Genomic DNA, 20,161 nt, shown 5'->3' with positions numbered 1-20,161 from the left:
AGAGTTTTTCTTTTAATGTGCTTTTGTCCGAAATTAAAAATAACCCCATTACACTTTGAGAAAAGCCCTTGAAGCTCCAGTTGTTGTTTCCTTTTGGGGATGCTTAGGGTCCAGTTGTAACTGGATATGGCTTTATTGTGGGTTGTAGTTTTATTTTTAACTGGATTTTATTGTTGCATCTTATTGATTTATAGTCTGCTTTTGACAAAGTACTTCACCAAATACCTCTGTGTAAACTTTGCAGTCATATAAGAAGAGCAGAGGTCCTCTTTTGGATCAGGAATTGGTCAAGTTGCAGGAAGCAGGGAGTAGGAATAAATGAACAGTTCTCCGAATGGAGAGATATAGAAAGTGGAGTCCCCCAAGGAATGGTATTGGCACCTGTGCTTTTTAGCTTGTTCATAAAAGATCTAGAACTGGGGGTGAGCCAATGATGAGAAAGTGCGCCCCCCCTTATGCAAGGGTTTGGTTCCGGGAGCCTGTTTGCTGGCCGACACCTTGCACTGCCTTCCCAAAGCCCAGTAAGCGAGGAAAAAGCTCGCTGGAAGCATGGGTGGGGAAACGATAAGTAAATGGAAAGCTGAGAGTGGTGGTTCTCCCTGTTGTTGTTGTTTAGTCATGCCCGACTCTTCGTGACCCCATGGACCAGAGCACTCCAAGCACTCCTGTCTTCCACTGCCTCCCGCGGCTTGGTCAAACTCATGCTGGTAGCTTTGAGAACACTGTCCAACCATCTCATTCCTCTGTCGTCCCCTTCTCCTTGTGCCCTCCATCTTTCCCAGCATCAGGGTATTTTCCAGGGAGTCTTCTCTTCTCATGAGGTGGCCAAAGTATTGGAGCCTCAGCTTCACGATCTGTCCTTCCAGTGAGCACTCAGGGCTGATTTCCTTAAGAATGGATAGGTTTAATCTTCCAGTCCATGGGATTCTCAAGAGTCTCCTCCAGCACCATAATTCAAAAGCATCAATTCTTCGGCGATCAGCCTTCTTTATGGTCCAGCTCTCACTTCCATACATCACTACTAGGTCAGTTCTCCCTGACTCTCCATTTATTTATCCCCCCCCACACACCAATATAAGGTGATCACATAAGTAAAGCGAGCGCAAGTTGCAGGCATACTGTACTAAATTGTTCAGGGTCATTAAAACGAATAGATTCTGAAGAGCTCCAGAAGGACCTCTCCAAACCGAGTGCATGGGCAATAAAATGGCAAATTAAGCGAATTGAAGCAAGTGTCAAGTGATGCACATTGAGGCAAAAACATCTTAGTTTTACATATATTCTCATGGGCTGTGAACAAACCCAGGAACCTTGAGGTCACAGTAGACAGCTGGATGGAGATATTGACCCAGCATGCGTCAGCTTTGAAAAAGGCGAATTCCCTGCTTCAGATCATTAAGAGAAGAATTGAATATGCCTCTGGATACCAGTTGCTGGAACTTGCAGGCGGGCAGAGTGCTCAGGTCCTGCTTTGTGGGCTTCCCAACCAAGATAACAGGATGCTGAACTAGATGGGTCATTGGCCTGATTCTGCAGTCCCATCTTACTTTCTCAAGGAAAGGAGAGTTGGAGTAAACTCTCCCCCCCCCATATAAATTGATTATGAAAGAGTCTCGTCTTTCCCCACCCCAATCCGTATTACATACATGATTCAAAGGTTGCACTGAGGAACTAGCCAGTGTTGCGTGAGAGAAGACTTTGTGAACTTTACTAGTGCTTCCTTTCTGATAGGAAACCAGAGATAACTCAGGAGTTTTAATAGTTCCAAGTGAAGGATTTATAACCCATTTTAAGTAAGTTCGGTCTTCTGAGGCTATATATCTTAGCTGCAGAATAAAACAGTGCTCCCTAAAGCACCAAAGGAAAAGAACTGCTCACAAATCTGGTAGCTGCAAAATAAAGGCAGTATATTCTCTGAGAATATGCTGTACCGAATAGTGCAAGAGTCTCATTCTGACACCACAGCCCATTTTTATTTTGTATTAGTTCTCCTGATACTGTGGTATAGGGTAAATAAATATATGAATGGGGGGAGGGTCTCTATTGGAAGATGACTAATTTGCAAAAAAAGAAAAAGAAAAAAAGGCAAAGGTGATGGAGAAAAGATGAATGATGTAGAACTGTTGGAGCGGCTTCACTTTTTTAATTGAACCAACCAGCTTAAAGAGAGTGTCCCAACTTTATTTCTTCATTTATTAGTAGATTTATATTGTGCTTTTTGATTGAAGCCCACAGACCAACTCATATCATGAATATAATGCAAGGCATACATGAAAAGCCAGATACTTAAAATTAAGCAAGACCAACCCAGCTGGAGCAGGTGCCTGATGTGGTCTTTGCCTGCTTCCATCTCTCTCTCCCTCTCCTCTTAATTCCCACCTAGCAATTGGTCTTAGCTATCTTGAAGAGGGAAAGGGGGCATCAACTGCAAAAGCAACTTTGCTGTCCAAAGCAAGGAAGTGCAGTTTATATTTTCGAACTGCACATTGGATCGCTTTCTCTATTTAACCGTTGGTGTATACCATGGCTCCTCGCTGGTGATTGGAACATACTTTTATTTACATAATAACCCACGACATCTGGAAAGTTTGAGTAAGGACACATCGCATTCTGTAAAATTCCTTCTGAAACCACAACCTGCTGGTTTAGCCATTAGTGGCTCGCGCTGCTGAAGCTTAAACGTGATCCAGGGCCTGTGAAGCCCTGTTGTTAATTCCCAGTGAATTTGGGTCCAGCCACTTGCTTTTACCAGAGGAGCAGAAATACTCAAGTGTAGCACTGTGCTCTGCCACACGGCAGCCTAGAAGTAGTTCTCCCAGGAAATTTGCTCTGACATACTTGCGCATATCATTTACTTGCATTCATGCAAAGACAGGAGCTGTGCGTAGCAATCTCTGGATTCAGTTTGGGAGCTCATTGTCTTTTTTTAAAAAAATAATAATAATTTATTTGGTTTTTCAAATTAACATTTTACAGAGATATATCATACATAAATAATAAAAACAAGGTTCTGAGAAATCTCCTGGACTTCCATCCTCCTCTTTGTGGGTCCTATTATTAATCATTTCTTCCTCGCATCATTTATGATGATTCAAATCTTTTACATCTCCATTGTGTCCAGAATTCACCCTTAAACTACAAGTGATATTCCAATCCCACTAACGAGTTTAACTGTTTACAATGGTCTTTTAAGATAAGTTATAAAATTTTCCCCATTTCTTATTAAAATGTTGGTCTTCCTGATTTCTGATTCTTCTGGTCATTTTAGCCATTTTGGCATAGTCCATCAACTTCATCTGCCATTCTTCTCTGGTAGGAACTTTATCTTCTTTCCATCTCTGTAACATGCGTGTAGCTGTGGTCTCATACATAGTCTTTTCTGCTTCCTTGGGATTTTGGCACCTAGGAGCTCATTGTCCTTCAAGGTCATTTGCCCCAAGTAACTGATGTGTGGATGCCTCTTGGAGGCAGTAATGAGTCATATGAGTCGTCACTGCTTTCACAGGTTTCGAATTCTGATCACATAGGGCCTCTCTGGAAAAGCACATTTAAAGATACTATCTTTCTCATCTTCCTTTAACATGAACAGGATAGTTTACTCAACAGCAAATTTAAAAATTCTAGTTAAATACGAACTTACTGTAGCTTTATTTAATACTCAGTTTAGACTGGGGATGGGGAATGTGTCTATAGAGATAGCTGGACTGCAACTCCCAACATCCTTGACCATTGACCATGTTTGCTGGATCTGATGGGAATCAGGAGTCCCGACAATATCTGAAAAGGGGCCACAGATTCCCCATCTCTGGTTTGGACTTTTTCACTTGGAAGCATGTACACATTAATGGCTTGAAACCCAGTGAACTCATCCACTCTGTTGCATTTCAAGTTGCTGCACATACCAGAGATCGGGCAGGGATGTCTTCAACCTACGCCCATTGTCTGATTCATTTGCATGCACAACGGTTGCCTAAAATGTACACATCTCAACTTAACTGCAGCTTCCGTTTTCAAATCAGGTGGAAACTTCTTTGATGGAAAGCCCATCAAATGGGAGTATTTATCGAGAAGCTACAAGATACCTGTGGATTGTGGCGAACGTTGTGTACCCTGCTCCAAACACTAGCAGTGGGAGCCCACTGGACCCAGAATAAGCATTAATGTGTACACTACCTTAGTGTACTGTAACAATTCTGAAGAGAGGCTTTTCTGGGTCTCGAGTTCCTCACTTACTGGAGGAAAATATCTCTTTACTTACCTTTGGGCCTTTCACTCAAGCATCCCATGCCTGTTCTGTTCCAACTTCTGGTATGTTTTCAGTGCTTGGACGAGCCAGCACAGCAGAGCAGTATAATGCCTGTCAGTTAGCTTTTCTGCAAATTTAAAGAAAGCTAACTGCTCTCCCCAAAGAGTAGGAATCATGAGTTTTCTCCCATCTTATTTTTAGCTGTCCTTCACAGTGGTTGTTTCTCTTGCGAGAAGGGGATGCAGAGGGGAGGTTTACTGTGGAACGCACAACACAGTGCTCTGGTAATGTTTAAAAGTGGTGCCTGTGCTAATCTAATACAAGCCCACCACAGATCCCAGGGGAGCTTGCCTGGGTATTCCAAAGCAAGTTTTAATAAGATCCAGAAGGTGTTTGTGTAATAAAAGCCAGATTTTAATTTATTCTTGAAAACTAAATTTGCTTTTATAATGTTTGCATTTGAAAAGGATTGACTTTACCTTTGGGGTGATATAATTTTTGCTTTGCGTAGAATTCTCCCCTCCCCCTCCCCCAAGTATCTAGCTTACTCCAAAAGTTGGGATGGGGTTGGGCAATGATTTGTTTGCTTGTTTGTTTACTATGGGGCAGATCATCTAGGGCAGTGCCGGCTAACCTGTGGTCCTCCCAATGTTGTTTGACAACCCCCATAATCACTGACCATTGGGCATGCTCGCTGGGGCTAATGGGTGTCAAGAACCAGCAGCATCTGGAGGACCACAGGTTAGCCACCCTGTTCTGGGTGCCTTATTGTTTCTCTAAAAGGTGAACTGTTTCTCTATAAATTACTCGCTGCCTATGGCTGATGCACTGAAGCTTCTCTTCGTCACAAGCCGATCTGTTTAACAGAGTTGTAGCGGGTTAATTATAATTAACTCTATGGCTGTTGCTGAGGTGGAAAGCTGATCCCCAGCCATCTGGTAGTATAATTGGGTTGCACCAAACTCAAGCAAGCTCCACGAGGAAATGCTGTGGCCATTTCTGCGCTCAGCTTCTCCGACATATAAACCTGATGTACTATTAATACATTTGTGGCCAAAATTAATCAAAGGTGGCTTATGGGGCAGTTGCACCTGTAAGCATCTAGTATGCTCAGGATGAAATCAGTTAGTGGTTGTTGTTTTTCTGTTCCCTTTCAATAGTTAACACAGAGTTTGAATGGAAGCAAAGAGTTTCTGTCCCCACCACACCCCTTATTGCCACAAAGGAGTAGAATTGACAGGCATATAGCTGTCGCTAAACGATAAGGCATTTGGATATTTCCAAGCATCCAGAAATATCATAAATTGATAGTTGCCTCTGGTTTGAGCCCATTTCCAATCTTAATTGTAAGTCAATCTTCAGTATGAGATTATGAAATAAAAGCAGATTGGAGGGGGGATTACTGTATTTTTCTGTCTATAAGACGCCCCCATGTTTAAGATGCCCCCTATTTTGGTGGACTCAGATTTAAGAAAATGGGGGAGACACTATCCATGTATAAGACGCCCCCTAATTTTTGACATTATTTTTTAGGAAAAAAACCTAGTCTTATACATGGAAAAATATGGTAATTTAAGAAATGTCATGGACAGGGATCCAGATAAGTAAGCAACTAGCTCTGTGCTCCCCAGGGAGTTTTGGGTAAATTCTGCAAGTTGCTTTTGTTGCCTTTTAAATAGTCTTGGGTTCTTTCTGCCTTGTGGGCTTGAGTTTTAAAAGGCTTCATCAAAAGGAATGGGCAGCCAAAATACAAAGTCTATTCAGCCCGTTCTAGGATGTTAAATGAGGCTCCTAGTTGGCAAAAAGGCTGATAATGAAAATGATTGTTATTGAGGCTCACCATTGTTACAGTTTGTTGTACTTACTAGAAGGAATTGTACAAAGAGGATAAGATATCTCAGGCCATTCTGGATGGACAATTTAAATCCTTGTTTTATCAGCATTAAATTATGAACTGAAACCCGCTTGTTCTTACAAGCAGGAATAAATAATACATTTTGCACATTTTCTTTCCATTGTTGGTATGCAAACGTCATTCAGAACCATATAGGGTTAGACCCAGGCTTCACCTTCTATGAACAGAAGGGTTTTGATCTAGAGGAGCAATGACAGTGGTGTTTGGGCATGGGTGGGTGTGACTTTTTATGATTTCCCACGTCCCCTGCAGCCCCCAACGTATAATCTTCCACACTGTCCTGGAAGGCCCCCTAAATTCATCTAAACTGTGTGGAAATGGTACTGAGGGCTGCAGGAAAAAGTGGGTTGTCAAAAGTCACCTCTTTATGCCATCAGATCCTATGGGCAGAGTCTTCCCCAAAGTTGTGCACCCTATTTTTATTATTATTATTATTATTATTATTATTCATTCTTTCTCTAGCTCTGTTTTTCTTGCTCGTGCAGCTGGTTTCTATGATGTATTTTGGTTTGCTTTCTTTATTCTACTTGTGAATTCCTTTGAAGTTTTTAGTTATTATTTTTATTTAAGAATAGGTTGGTGTCATTTGATGTTGGTCCTAATATTGTGTACCTGATTTTGCAATACAGCAGCTCCATGAGCTTTCTGAAACCAAGAATTCTTTCAGCAAGCACGTGTACCTAGCGAATGTATTAATGTGGACACTAATTGCTGTATGAATCTTGCACTAGGGGAATAAGGAGTAAAGCATTACTGCTGCTCGGAATGGCCTCTCATGTTTATGATGGGAAGCAGAACACCTAGCTCACTTAAATAGTTTTGATGATCTTACTCTTGGGCTTTGTATTATTCCACTATTGTGACTCCCTTAACCATTCACAGCCGTTTCAAAAAGTAGTAGGAAAAGAGCATCAGACTTACTTTCCCTAGCTCCAGCTTTCCACAGAATTGGTAATCCTTGTGTGCTTCCTTGTTTTGAACATGTCTGAGTGATTAAAAATAATAATAATTAGTGGAGTTAAAATATTTTGTTTGTCTTTGCATTCCAGTTCCTCTCAGAGAGCTGCTTCATATCTAATCTACTTGTGGATAGCTATTGGAACAAATGTTAAGCATTGCTATTAATAACCAGAGTCTGCTTCTAACCAGAATTTGAAGTCATGGCTTTATAACTGGTTTCATATTCAGGTTAGAAGCAAACCATGGTGAGTGTCAGGGATGGCTAATAGTAATGATGCAGGCTAACCATGGTGCATAGCTAACCATGGTGCAGGGTGAAAGGAATTGGCATGTGGGAGGGAAGATGGATGAGGGAGGGGAATTTGCAATTTCATGGCACACTTTCCTTAACCTTCGGTTTAAAATAAAGGTTCTCATGACTGTGGCAGCCAAGAGTTCTTCCTTTTAGCCCGCTAGATCTGTTACAGTTAAACCCTTTACGTGGCGGGCAAACTATTTTATATGGATCAGAAAAAGAACTCTCCCCGCCCCCGCCCCCCCCCAAATTGTACTTAATACGTTGATTTCTAGCAGCTCATGCCATTTCCAATACATTTTGAAAAGAAACAGTCTTTAAAATGATTTATCCTGCTTTCATGTCTGTCTGTTTTATAGGTGACCCTGAACGAGAACTTAACCCTAAGAAGAAAATATGGGAGCAGATCCAGCCTGACCTTCATACTGATGGCCAGTGTGTTGCTACATACAAAGGAGTACCATTTGAAGTGAGGGGGAAAGGAGTCTGCAGAGCTGCTACCATGGCCAACAGTGGAATCAAATAAACATTTATCGGTTCTGCAAGCGCTATAGGTCATTTTTAATGGAAAGGAATTCAAACACAATTAAAAACAAATAATTGCCTCACCCGAAACTATTCTCATTCATTTTTGTACACCTGTTACCAAATAATGAGTTTCCATGGCTAACAACTTCATATTTCTCTTTCATCGCTTCCTGCTTTCTGGAATCTGAATATAGGCATTCATTAGGTGGAGCGTAACTCTTGCTTTCAGGGCAAATGGCTTCTAAAAGGGCAAAAGGAGGTTCAGTGTTTGTGAAGTGCGAAATAGATTAAGTCAGAGGAACTGGGATAATGATTATTTGGTGGAGGAAGGGTCGGAAACGTCTAAACAACAACAGTTGGTAGATAAATGGTATGTGTGTTTGGATGGATGTGCAAGTTGACTTTGCATGCTAAGGATGGTGACTGTGCCATACTATAATTACTTTATATTAAATCATATTGGAAAAACTACAGCTGTAGTTACTGATCACTTAATAACCGAAATCATCAGTTGAGTTAAATTTGGCATACAAATTTTACCTACAAGTTCCTGCCTAAATTGAATTTGAGAAGTAGGCTAAGATGAAGACTAGATATGACTCAATTAGATATGACCTGATACCAGGAAATCTAAAAGCTGGTTTTAAAAAAATAAAATAAAAAATGCTGTAATGAAATTTTATGTCACACATTGCATATTTTTTTTTATTTTTAAAAACATTTCTAGCCTTTCACCACAAGCAATCCCAGGGCATGGTTCAGTAAGCAATTTAAAGCTAAAACAAAATAATAATAAAACTGACTTGTATATAACATACCATTGTGCTGTAAAATTATATCTGGCATTCTTTCACGGGGTATTGAAGATAACAGTTCTGTTTCTTCCAAAATGGTATAAATGCATTTATGAACAAGAGACGGAATGGAGCACAGATGTGGAAATTATGGAATTTTGCATTGCAATTTAACTAAAAGAGCAGGGCTGGTTAATCTAAATTAATTACAAATGGGCTGGGAAAAGGTTGGGGGTGTCTGTGATGGGAGGGAGAACGCCCTATAACTTAAAGCCTGGTCCATATACCTGATAGCTTGAACTAAACAATGGTTTAGAGTGCACCAGAGGTTTGCATAGAAGCCAGACTCTGAATTCTGGCAGAATCAGGAGCAGACCACTGTTTGTTTTAAACTCTGACTTTAATGTGCACAAACCAAGCTAATGATTTACTTCCCTGTGAGTCAGGGAAGTACAGCATTCATAGGAAGTGTTCAGCCAATGAGAGAGGTGAAAATGAGAGGTTAAGAAAATTCTTGGGTTGAGTGCAGGAGACTGATTTGATCCTGGACATATGGTGTGGAAACAAGCCCTGTTTTTTTCCATAGGCTTAAGTAGTCTAGTATTAAAGTTACTGGGCAAAATCTAGAGAGATTAAGTGTCCCAAAGTTCCTTTGGATGAACAGGATTTAAGTATTTAACAGTATGCTTGCTTAGGCATAGCTACCTTTCCCTACATCTTACCTTCTTTCTCAGCAGTGTTACTGAGTTCAACCATTTCTTTGGATTCAGTGGCATTTTCACTGAGGTTGTGCACCATTACTAATTACTTTATAACACAATTTATGTGAATGCTGACGGGTTAGCAAACGATGACCAAATTGTCTGGCAGGCCTCTTCTCCCTGGCTTTACTTGAGGAGGAGCTGGAGCCAACCGGGTTGGGATAAGCTGATACACAGTTGAAAAGAGGCCTCTAGTTTGATGCGCTAGCTACTTCGTTGTAAACTATCCTTAATCTGTAAATCGAGACATTGGTCTGTTTAGACATCACATTAAAACATTATTTAAAACAGTCATTTAATCTGATTGATCAGCGCGCTAGTGTACGCTGCTCAAAAGTTCCCATGGTGGTCCTTTCCTGTTCCTGTCACCACCACAAACAAATTGGCTATTCATGCCATTTCATTCAGATTTGGGCCAAATTGTGAGCAGTAACTATGAGTGGAATTCAACTATTACTCAGAGTAGACCCTCTAAAATTAAGCGACAAATTAGTCATGTTCAATAATTTCAGCGGGTCTACTCTGAGTAGGTATAGTGTTGAATTCTACCCTATGGTTTGTTCTGGGAATATTACTCATGGTTTTTTTGGGATGAAGCAAAAAGTATGTCAAGAGCTACTCTGGCTTGTTTTGACTGGTACAGCAGGAGTGGGTAAGGAGCAGCATGGAAGTTTCTGAGTTATACAAGCAGCAGCATAATTTTATTTGTATTCTTCCTTTCCATAGTTAAAACCCATGCTCAAGCTGGTTTACAGCTCGGCAAGATTTACATAATTACAAACCTAATAAAATGCATCAAAAAGCACACAAACTGAAACAATTTCCACATAAATCAAAATAAGATCTAAAAATAAAGATACAAAAAGTAATATTTATTATTATTTATTAAATCTGTATACCGCCCTATTCCCTCAGGTCTCAGGGCAGTTCACGAGATGCCTAATGAGCTTTAAAGTTAAAAGACAAGACACAAAAGCAAGCTGAAAGTAAATCAGCTGCTTAAGTTTATATCATTTGTTTAAACACAAGGGTCTGGTAACTGTTTTGCTTCAAAAACTCCATAATTTTCCTTAAAACTTCTAGGTGTTCCTGTTTCAGAGGCTGCTCGTGATTGCCTACAAAAATGTACTTTTGCTCCACTGACTGTAGGAGTTTATGAAGTGTGTCTGTGGCAGAATGCAAATACTGTTCTGTAGTGAATCTGGCCTTTTCAATCTGGTCAGAATGAGTAAGACAGATGACAGTATAACTTTTCCAGTTAGGACCCAAGAGTTCCTAAAAGAGAGAAAGAGAGAAAGTTCCTTAATACATTTATTTCATACATTATTTCATCAAACAGCAATGCATTGGCTTGGCTCTGCAATGAGGCTTTTCTTTCCTATAGTGGGGAAGTCCTTATGAGCAATCTTCCTTTGGAAGTTGACTTCAATTCATTCGGTCTATATAAAAGATGAATTTATAGTGGGTTGCCAGTTGCCTGAATGGCTTAAATGTTGAGAAGGATAGGCTTGAGCTCCTTGGAATAAATGAATAAATATGATGCATAGACTTTGGGGGAATCACTTGTTTCAATGGCATCCACCTTGTCCTTTTACAACAGGACCTGCCGAGGAGTGGCAGTCAATTTGCCATCTTGTGGCTGAATTGGAGGTTGCAATTCAGTAACAATTGCCAGAATCATCCCAGCTCAAGGACTGTGTACCGTGTTAGAATTGTCAGCTCCTAGAGCTCACCATCCTGCGAACCTAGCAGTTCGAAAGCACGTCAAAGTGCAAGTAGATAAATACTTCCGGCAGGAAGGTAAACGGCGTTTCCGTGTGCTGCTCTGGTTCACCAGAAGCGGCTTAGTCATGCTGGCCACATGACCCGGAAGCTGTCTGCGGACAAACGCCGGCTCCCTCGGCCCATAGAGCGAGATGAGCGCCGCAACCCCAGAGTCTGTCACGACTGGACCTAATGGTCAGGGTCCCTTTACCTTTACCTAGAGCTCACCAAACCCGTAAAGGCAAAAAAATATGATAATTTGTTCTACTTGTGAGGCTAGATGTACAAAGTTAAACCTGGTTTCTTGGCACTGCCCATATGTTATGTTCTGGGATCAAAACACATCATTTTAATTACGGATTGCAAAGCAAGATTGGTGGCTGAAAATAATAAGGTTGAGAACCAAGCAGTCACCGTAAAAAGGAAGATGATGCCCAAAGGTTTTAAAACTTTCAGAGCCTGAATTAATGAAACTCCTTGATGCTATAATAATAATAATAATAATAATAATAATAATAATAATAATAATAATAATTTTTATATCCCACCCTCCCCGGCCAAAGCCAGGCTCAAAGCGGCTAATAACAAGTAAAAATAGCATAGTGTACATAAAAACACACAGTCAATTAATTAAAATACATTCTAAAATCAATTCAGAATCAAATTAATGGCAACAATTGGGCTAGAGTTCTATGAGGATTACAGAAGGAGAGAGGGCGTCAGACTGTGCCTTGGCCAAAGGCCTGGCGGAACAGCTCCGTCTTACAGGCCCTGCAGAAAGATGTCAAGTCCTAGGCCCTAGTTTCTTGTGACAGAGCGTTCCACCAGATCGGGGCCACGGCCAAAAAAGCCCAGGCCCTGGTCGAGGCCAGCCTAACCTAAGATTGTCCCATCAATGGCTTATCAGGCAACACAAAACACATGAAAAGCTGTAAGAATACTGTTTGTACTGTTGGGAGCTGCCCAGAGTGGCTCCGGAAACCCAGCCAAATGGGTGGGGTATAAATAAGAAATTGTTGTTGTTGTTGTTGTCTCTAACTGGCAGCCGCTCACTAGGTTCTTGGGAAGAGGTCTTCCCAGTATCTTCTACCTGTTTCTTTTAACTGAAGATACCAGGAAGGACACCTGCAACCTGCAACCTGGGCACTTGTCACTGAGCCATCTGTCATCTGGTGAATCAGCAAAGCATCATTGCACACCAGGCAGAAGCCAACCCACCTTGTTGGCTTAAAGTTCTTTCCCAGCGTCTTAACATGCACATCTGGAACAAACAAACAAACAAAAATTCCTTCCAGTAGCACCGTAGAGACCAACTAAGTTTGTTATTGGTATGAGCTTTAGTATGCATGCACACTTCTTCAGATACACTTCTTCATGCATGCACATGAAAGCTCATACCAATAACAAACGTAGTTGGTCTCTAAGGTGCTACTGGAAGGAATTTTTGTTTATTTGTTTGTTTGTTTTAACTACAACAGACCTACACGGCTACCTACCTGTAACTATGCACATTTGGGTAATACTCATGTTTCCTGAACGCAGAGAATTGCATGGAAATGTGACGTTGCTCTTTCAGTTAAATCTTGATATGCCATTCTACTGGATATGCTTACTGATACACAGTTTACCTGGGCTAGCTGGATTGTAGGGTCCTCTTCCTCCTCACACAGTGGAACATCTGCCCTCAGGACCAACAAGGCCAAGTGAAGGCCTTTCTCTCCAAAGTGCCGGACCAAAGCACTTCTCACCTCGGTCTTCACTTGCTCTCTGCTCAGGCTGCTGTGAGGGTAGCCGGGAGTGTCCAGCACTTGGACCTGCACAGTGAGCTCACTGCCTCGGCGGCGCGCAAAGCCCAAAATGGGACAGCTGCGGCCTAGACTGCAAGTTGTGGTCATGGAGGACGGGGAAAGAAAACTGGCAAAGTCTCTGCTGCCTAGAAGGGTGTTTCCTGTAGCACTTTTGCCACTCTGTGTCTTTCCAAGCAAGAGGAGGTTGAGCGTCATCTTGCGGTCGTCGGACATTGTGCTTTCCTCCTACAAATCCCTGGAAACAGAAAAGAGAATTAATAATGCTTGGCAAAATAGGAAGCTGCCTTGAAGTGAGCCAGACCATTGATACGTCTAGTGCTGTCCACACTGACTGGTTTCAGACAGGGGGCATTTCTAGCCCTTCCTGGAGATCCCAGGGATGGAACCCTGTAGGACTGGATTCTTTCTTGCAAATTCCTATCCCTGAATGGGCATGTGAGGCAAATGCTCTTCCATCAAAAGCAGCAATGCTCTCCTGCAATAACTACTGTAAGTATTGTCTGGGCACAGTTTGGGTGGCCAGGCAAAGGAAGGTTTGAGGTACTTCAGTTGCTGGGACTCACAAGTGGGCAGAGTGCTGTTGCACTAAATTTTGCTTTGATGATTTTTCAGAAGCATCTGTTTGACTACTGTGAGAAAAGGATGTTGGTCTTGATTCAGCAGGTTCTTCTTACATTCATATGTAAGTACCTGTAGAAGAAATGTCTCTTTCAGAAACTGCTCCTTCTGTTAGGAATGAAAACAGCCGTAGTTTTATATAGGCAACAACTGTTTTGCACAGGGGTTGCTCTTTATGGCTTATTTTGTTTGTTAATAACATGAAAATTATTGTTGTTACCCAGTGGCGTAGCGTGGGGGGTGCAGGGGGGGCGGCCACACTGGGCGTAACATCTGGGGGGGGGCGCGCTCGCACTCGAGTGCTAAAATCCACGGGTTAGGGGGCGCAAATTACTTGCCTTGCCCTGGGTGCTGACAACCCACGCTACGCCACTGTTGTTACCAGGATTATTTAAAAGCCTGCAGTTCCTGAATCCCTTTCCCATAGACACACATCTATCCATCCCAGCAGGTAAAAGTTCTTATTATGGTTCAAATACACATTCCAGCCAGGCAAAAGAACTCAGTGAGGGTGTGTAGCAGATCCAGTAAGGAACATGACCTAGGGAAACTCCTGGGGATTTGGTAGAGGGGCCTGGAAGCCACATTTGGTCTGCAGACTAGAACTACTCTGCCCTGGACTTAAAACAAAAATATAGCATGAGCTACCTGTGAGCGGAGATTGCTGCCGCAATCCATGGTTGCTGAGTCTTGTATATTAGTGTTTGTTTATATATAGCACAATTTCTACCTCCATCTAACTGCATCAAACAACATTCGGAGCTTCAGGCAGTGCTCCAGTTTTTACTTACCTTACTGTGTCCTGAAGGTCTTTCCCTGGCCACTTTCTCTCTTTAAGAGCCTTTGTCTTTGATGGGCAGCTTGTACTTTGAAGCAGATCTTGCTGTTGTACCACAGTGAGACTGACACAGACTCTTTACTCAGGTTAATCGGTTACAGAATGATCCTCATTTATAGCTGATAAGAAATGCCCCAATAATCTGCCTTGGCACTTTACTTCCTTCTAGTTGTTCAGCAGGATTGCAATTTTCTGTTTGCTTTCACCCAAAGCTCATAAGAAGAGGTTTGTCATGAAAAAATACTTTGTTCAATTGCTTTATTGTTTGGAATGGCTACTACGTTGTATAAGGCTGTTGTTGTTCCTTTTACACTTCTGCTATCTCCCTTTTTCTTTCTGCCATTATACCTTGGGTAGTTTCTAAGCATCATAAACATGCAGTGGCAAGCTCTAGTAAATTCAATTTCCAAGGGTGGGTCCTAATGTAGCCCAAACAACACCATCCACTCACAAGAAGCAGAGATGGGCACTCCAAGATTTACAGAAGTACAAAAGTGTTTATACAATAACAAACCAGCTCAATAGAGACTGAGCATGCTCGATAGCCACAGAAAACTAAGGAGGAAGGAGAATGCAATGGAGTATACTAGAAAAGGCCATGGATCATTTGCTGCTGAAACTTTCAACGACAGTATTCCACATGACAACATTTTATTGTACGACCTCGTCTAACTACTTGTTCTTTGTCTACCTGTACAATAGTCACTTGTCAATATTTCATCTTCCTTTCCTAAAATTATTTCGGGCTCTTCTTTGACCATGGAAGAGAATGCAGGAATGGACTGGCTCAATGGCTGGGATCCTCATGGACAGTGAGCAGGCTCAACTCCAGTTGTGTCAGCTGAGGGGTTAACTGAATGGCTGCCATGAATTCCTATAATTAAAAGGAAAACACTGTACTTGGGACCAGTGCTGCAGTAAGGCAAAAACCTCTTGGTTTCTCACTTTGAGGGTTTTCACAAGAGTGTTCGCACCATCTACTGTGGTATTTGCAGTATTCAAACCCTCCATCTGAGCAGTCCAGCCATCATCATGATGAGCATTTGCTAGTGTATTAATAATTACCAGTTAACAGTAATCTCTGAATTTCTATTGCCTTCCTAGTTGAGTTATTTCTGCAAAATTGGGATGTTCAGTGTGCTGTTACATGAGCATGAGTGTTATAATAATAATAATAATAATATTTTTTTATTTATACCTCGCCCTCCCCGGCCTGAACCAGGCTCAGGGCGGCTAACACCAATAAAATTACAATAAAACATAAAAGAAAAAAGAACAGTTAATTAAAATACGGATTAAAATACAGGTTAAAATACAGTGTAAAATGCAGCCTCATTTTAGTAGTAGCCCATAAATCAAAACCATAAGGGGAGGGAAACAAAAGGGCCAGACTGAGTCCAAACCAAAGGCCAGGCGGAACAGCTCCATCTTGCAGGCCCTGCAGAAAGATGTCAAATACTGCAGGGCCCTGGTCTCTTATGACAGAGCGTTCCACCAAGTCGGCGCCAGTACTGAAAAGGCCCTGGCCCTAGTTGAGACCAATCTAACCACCTTGCGGCTCTGGACCTCCAAAGTGTTGTTATTTGTGGACCTTAAGTTCCTCCATGGGGCATACCAGGAGAGGCGGTCCTGTAGGTTGTTGTGCATGCCTTCTAGAAAACATGGTCTGAAACCCCCAAGAGCAGCTAAGTTCAGAGAGAAAAGCTAGATAGAACTATCCTACGAATCTTTGACTTTGGTTCTCTGTCTTATAGAAAACAGCAGACTCCCCTGTTATGATGCACTTCATGTGTTTTGGACTACAAGCTCACATCATCCTCAGCCAGTATGGCCAATAGTCAGAGATGATGGCAACTGTAGCCCCAAACATCTGGAGGGCACCAGGCTGGGGAAGGTTAGCATAGACCCTTGGACCGTTCCATTTTATTAGCTTGCAATGCAGGCATGCAAAAAGCAGGCATGGTGAAATGACACATTATTAGACTGTGCTTCTCCAACTCAGAACAATGGCAGTTCTCCACAATGAGCATCGTAATGTGCATGATGCCGGGAGACATCTGGAAGATCTTATGACCGCATGAGTAGAAGGATTTAAGAAACCTTTCTTCCTGTGGGGATATGACAAGCAAAACCTGAAGTTGATTTATGTGACGACACTCAAGGCTTCTTCAACTTCAGGGAAGGAGTCTTCCCCAAGGTGGCAGCATATGCCTGTTTCACAGGTACTGATGCAACTAGCTGAAAACTTCTTTTCTCCCATTCACAGCAAGTTAAGGACAATTAAGAATTTTGTTTTAACATTCAGCTGATTATTGGGGGAAGAGGGCTGCTCAAGGAAATGAGCGAAACACTGGGGAAACTCTTTAACCCAACTAGCAGTGCTTGTAGATACTTGGGGCAGGGTTCACCCTGACCAAGGACTTATTTGATGCTTCAGCAAGTGAAGCCATCTTCTTGATTGCTGCCCTCCACTGCTACTGCTTCCATTTCATTTACTTCTTTATAAATGTATTTATATTCTGTGCTACCAAGGCTTTCTTTCAGCTGGAGCTCACAGAAACTCAATTCTGGAGCCTCTCAGGTGAGCACCATTGCCATTATAAGAGAACATGGGAGGCATTCATGGTGAGTTCCGGCACCTCTTTTTTTCTAGAAATATGGCACTGTGTGCCACCATATTTAAAAACTTAAGGCTTGCCCCCAACAATATGTGAACAATACAATATAAACCACTAATAAAAGCAATACAAAACAATCATTTAAAGGACTGGCCAGTCAAGAACACTTAAAACAACTGCATAGGCCTGGTGGCATTAAAAAAAAGTCTTCAAGAGATGCCTGAAAGTCAAAAGTGAGGATGAATATAGTCAAAATACACTGAGTGGATTGGCAAGTGGGATTGTCAAAGTTCCTTTCCCCCAGATGCCCTCCCCGCCTTTTTTTATTTAAATTTGCCAAGTGCATAAGCTGAATGTGCACAAGTTAAATGTGTGTAAGTTGTCAGTTACCTGTACTGTCAAAAGTAGTAGCAACTCATAAGTAAAGCTGGGCATTCTGAAAAGAGTTTAAGGATAATCCTGTTGATATTTTACTTCAATGCATGATGAATCCTTAAATCCCTTAGATTCTAGAAAGTAACTTTTCCTTAGGACGTTCCTATTTACATCAAAAAAATGTTAGAGGGTATGGAGTCATTTGACCCCTGAGCCAAGAAGATGAGTAAGTATACAGTCTTTAGAATATATCTGAAGGTAGTCCTGTATAGGGAAGTTTTAAAATGTTTAATGTTTTATTATGTTTTTATACATGTTGGAAGCTGCCCAGAGCGGGGCAACCCAGTTAGATGGGTGGGGTATAAAATATAGTTGTTGTTATTATTAAATAGGGTATCCCTATTTTCATTGAAGAAATGTTGGAGGGAATCTTGTTTTATGTTAATATAGTTGTACCCAGTCAACATCTCGAAAATGTTTTCTTACATATCTACAGTATTACTAAGGGCTGCCACCCCTGCTTGCTCTGCTCATCAACCCCACCTGCCCACCTTTGCCAACCCACTTTCCCCGACACCTGGCCAACCCCCCGTCGCTTTGTTGTTGTTGTTGTTTAGCCATTTAGTCGTGTCCGACTCTTCGTGACCCCCTGGACCAGAGCACGCCAGGCACTCCTGTCTTCCACTGCCTCCCGCAGCTTGGTCAAACTCATGCTGGTAGCTTCGAGAACACTGCCCAACCATCTTGTCCTCTGTCGTCCCCTTCTCCTTGTGCCCTCCATCTTTCCCAACATCAGGGTCTTTTCCAGGGAGTCTTCTCTTCTCATGAGGTGGCCAAAGTATTGGAGCCTCAGCTTTACGATCTGTCCTTCCAGTGAGCACTCAGGGCTGATTTCCTTCAGAATGGATAGGTTTGATCTTCTTGCAGTCCATGGGACTCTCAAGAGTCTCCTCCAGCACCATAATTCAAAAGCATCAATTCTTCGGCGATCAGCCTTCTTTATGGTCCAGCTCTCACTTCCATACATCACTACTGGGAAAACCATAGCTTTTACTATACGGACCTTTGTTGGCAAGGTGATGTCTCTGCTTTTTAAGATGCTGTCTAGGTTTTCATTGCTTTTCTCCCAAGAAGCAGGCATCTTTTAATTTCGTGACTGCTGTCACCATCTCATCGCTTTACACCTGACCAAACTCCCCTCCCTTTACATCTTACCCACCCCCTCACCTACCCCAAAGCTTGCTCCCCCCCCACAGCTCCCCCCAAGCCCCATCTGTTTTAAAGGAGAAGGCACTTCAGAAAATGGCTTGCCAAACTGCTCCCTGAAGCACCTTCTATGTCTGTTAGACACTTACCTGGGTGGCCTGTCACTTGTGCCATTTACTCATGCACCTGCCTGCCATACTGCTCTCATGCTGGCCTTTCCATAGACCCCTATTGGCAGCCATACAAACTGCACTATGATGACAGCCTTACGTTTCTATGTATATAGGAAACTATGTCACAATGGTTGTTATAGTTAATGTTTAATTGGGAAATAGAAATATGTCCAGAAGAACTGTACCTTTTTGACTGTGGGATATATCTTCTAGATAAGCTGTGTTGCCGCCCATATCTTCACTCTCTTTGATTCTTGGTTCCCATGCATTCCAGCTCTTTAGAACTTCATTGCATACAGGCACTCTGATATAGCCAGAGATAATGCCACAATAAACAATTTAAGATGTGCCCTCGTGCATTTCACACTCTCTGGTGGGAAACAAAATGACATCAATTGATGTAGGGCCATTTGCAGATGCTTACCCCTTTGTTTCATAAAATTATGGGAAACACTGATAGCATCCGATAATGGAAACAGAATGTAGACTGTGCACTCCTTTTGAAATCAAAGTTCCACTTCTGCTACACAATAGGAAATGAATGCAATTCAAAGCTTGCTATGAGGAAGGGAGCAGAAATCTAATACCCTAAAAACATTGGCCTAGATCCAAAAGAACTGCATAACTACTTTCCTACAACCATGTGTTTTTCAATCAGCATTTCTCCATTCTACATGGCAAATTACTTTTCAAACCAAGGAGAGTTTCCAAAAAAGTCTGCAGCATAGCATGGTGGTCTACTATATAAGGCGGACAGAGAAACCAAACATTCTTCTGGTCAATGCCAAGGCTTTGAGCCCACTCAAAGTGGCACCTTTGACCCCAGCCATTATATACAAGTAGGGTCTACTGAAGTCAATGCATCTTCCATGTGTTATGTTCGAGGTAAGTTGTAAACATTATTCTTTGTAATATGGTTAGTGAGTCATGATTTTGGTTCACAAATATGGAAGGCAATTGTACAAACAAACTGATCTTGTTTTTTCCCCTTGTAGCTAACCCTCCAGAAAATTTGAGATATTTGCTGACCGCAAAGTTTAGCAGCCAGTAATGCCACCTTGTCCTCAGTATATTTTCTTATTTTCTGACATGCCTTGCGATTTTGTTTATTTATTTTACTATCTTCAATGCTAAGTTTCTCTTTAAACTTCCTTGTGTGTGATCTGGGAAGCTTCCACTCTGGTTTTGCCATAGATCTCTGGAAAATAATGACTGGTTATGCTTTTCCATTTCTTTTCTTCCCTGCTCAGTTTGAGCAAAGG

At 41.9% G+C, this 20,161-nt stretch overlaps 2 protein-coding genes and 2 long non-coding RNA genes across 9 annotated transcripts in view; 2 read left to right on the top strand and 2 right to left on the bottom strand.

Moving 5' to 3' along the window:
- Window positions 1-8,031, top strand: part of AIMP1 (aminoacyl tRNA synthetase complex interacting multifunctional protein 1) — a 34,892-nt gene extending 26,861 nt beyond the window's left edge. For all 5 annotated transcript variants that reach the window (XM_081877156.1, XM_081877154.1, XM_081877155.1 and 2 more), the window contains one exon: window positions 7,776-8,031. In XM_081877156.1, coding sequence (XP_081733282.1) covers window positions 7,776-7,942 — 167 coding nt within the window. In that variant the 3' untranslated portion in view covers window positions 7,943-8,031. The remainder of the gene's footprint in view (window positions 1-7,775) is intronic.
- LOC309350507 lies at window positions 2,939-7,155 on the bottom strand. Its single transcript, XR_014160448.1, has 2 exons — window positions 7,083-7,155; window positions 2,939-6,340 (listed from the first exon to the last, which is right to left on the bottom strand). It is a non-coding gene; the product is annotated as an uncharacterized lncRNA (long non-coding RNA).
- On the top strand, window positions 6,160-7,653 carry LOC309350490. The gene is made up of 2 exons (XR_014160431.1): window positions 6,160-6,277; window positions 6,350-7,653. It is a non-coding gene; the product is annotated as an uncharacterized lncRNA (long non-coding RNA).
- A 2,336-nt stretch (window positions 8,032-10,367) lies between the features above and the next one.
- On the bottom strand, window positions 10,368-18,952 carry GIMD1 (GIMAP family P-loop NTPase domain containing 1). Of its 2 annotated transcripts, none has more exons than XM_081877379.1 (3): window positions 18,876-18,952; window positions 12,892-13,306; window positions 10,368-10,774 (listed from the first exon to the last, which is right to left on the bottom strand). In XM_081877379.1, exons 2-3 carry the CDS (start codon window positions 13,282-13,284, stop codon window positions 10,505-10,507), a joined length of 663 nt encoding a protein of 220 aa, XP_081733505.1. In that variant the 5' UTR covers window positions 13,285-13,306; window positions 18,876-18,952; the 3' UTR covers window positions 10,368-10,504. The 2 variants fall into 2 exon arrangements, with proteins under 2 accessions (XP_081733505.1, XP_081733504.1); XM_081877378.1 differs by lacking the exon at window positions 18,876-18,952 and adding an exon at window positions 14,481-14,584.
- Window positions 18,953-20,161: the final 1,209 nt, after the last annotated feature.

This window comes from Podarcis erhardii (genome assembly GCF_964252035.2).
Source record: "Podarcis erhardii genome assembly, chromosome: 9".
NCBI lineage: Eukaryota > Metazoa > Chordata > Lepidosauria > Squamata > Lacertidae > Podarcis > Podarcis erhardii.
Note: the sequence above shows the minus strand (reverse complement) of the source record. Positions and strands in the feature narration are given on the sequence as shown.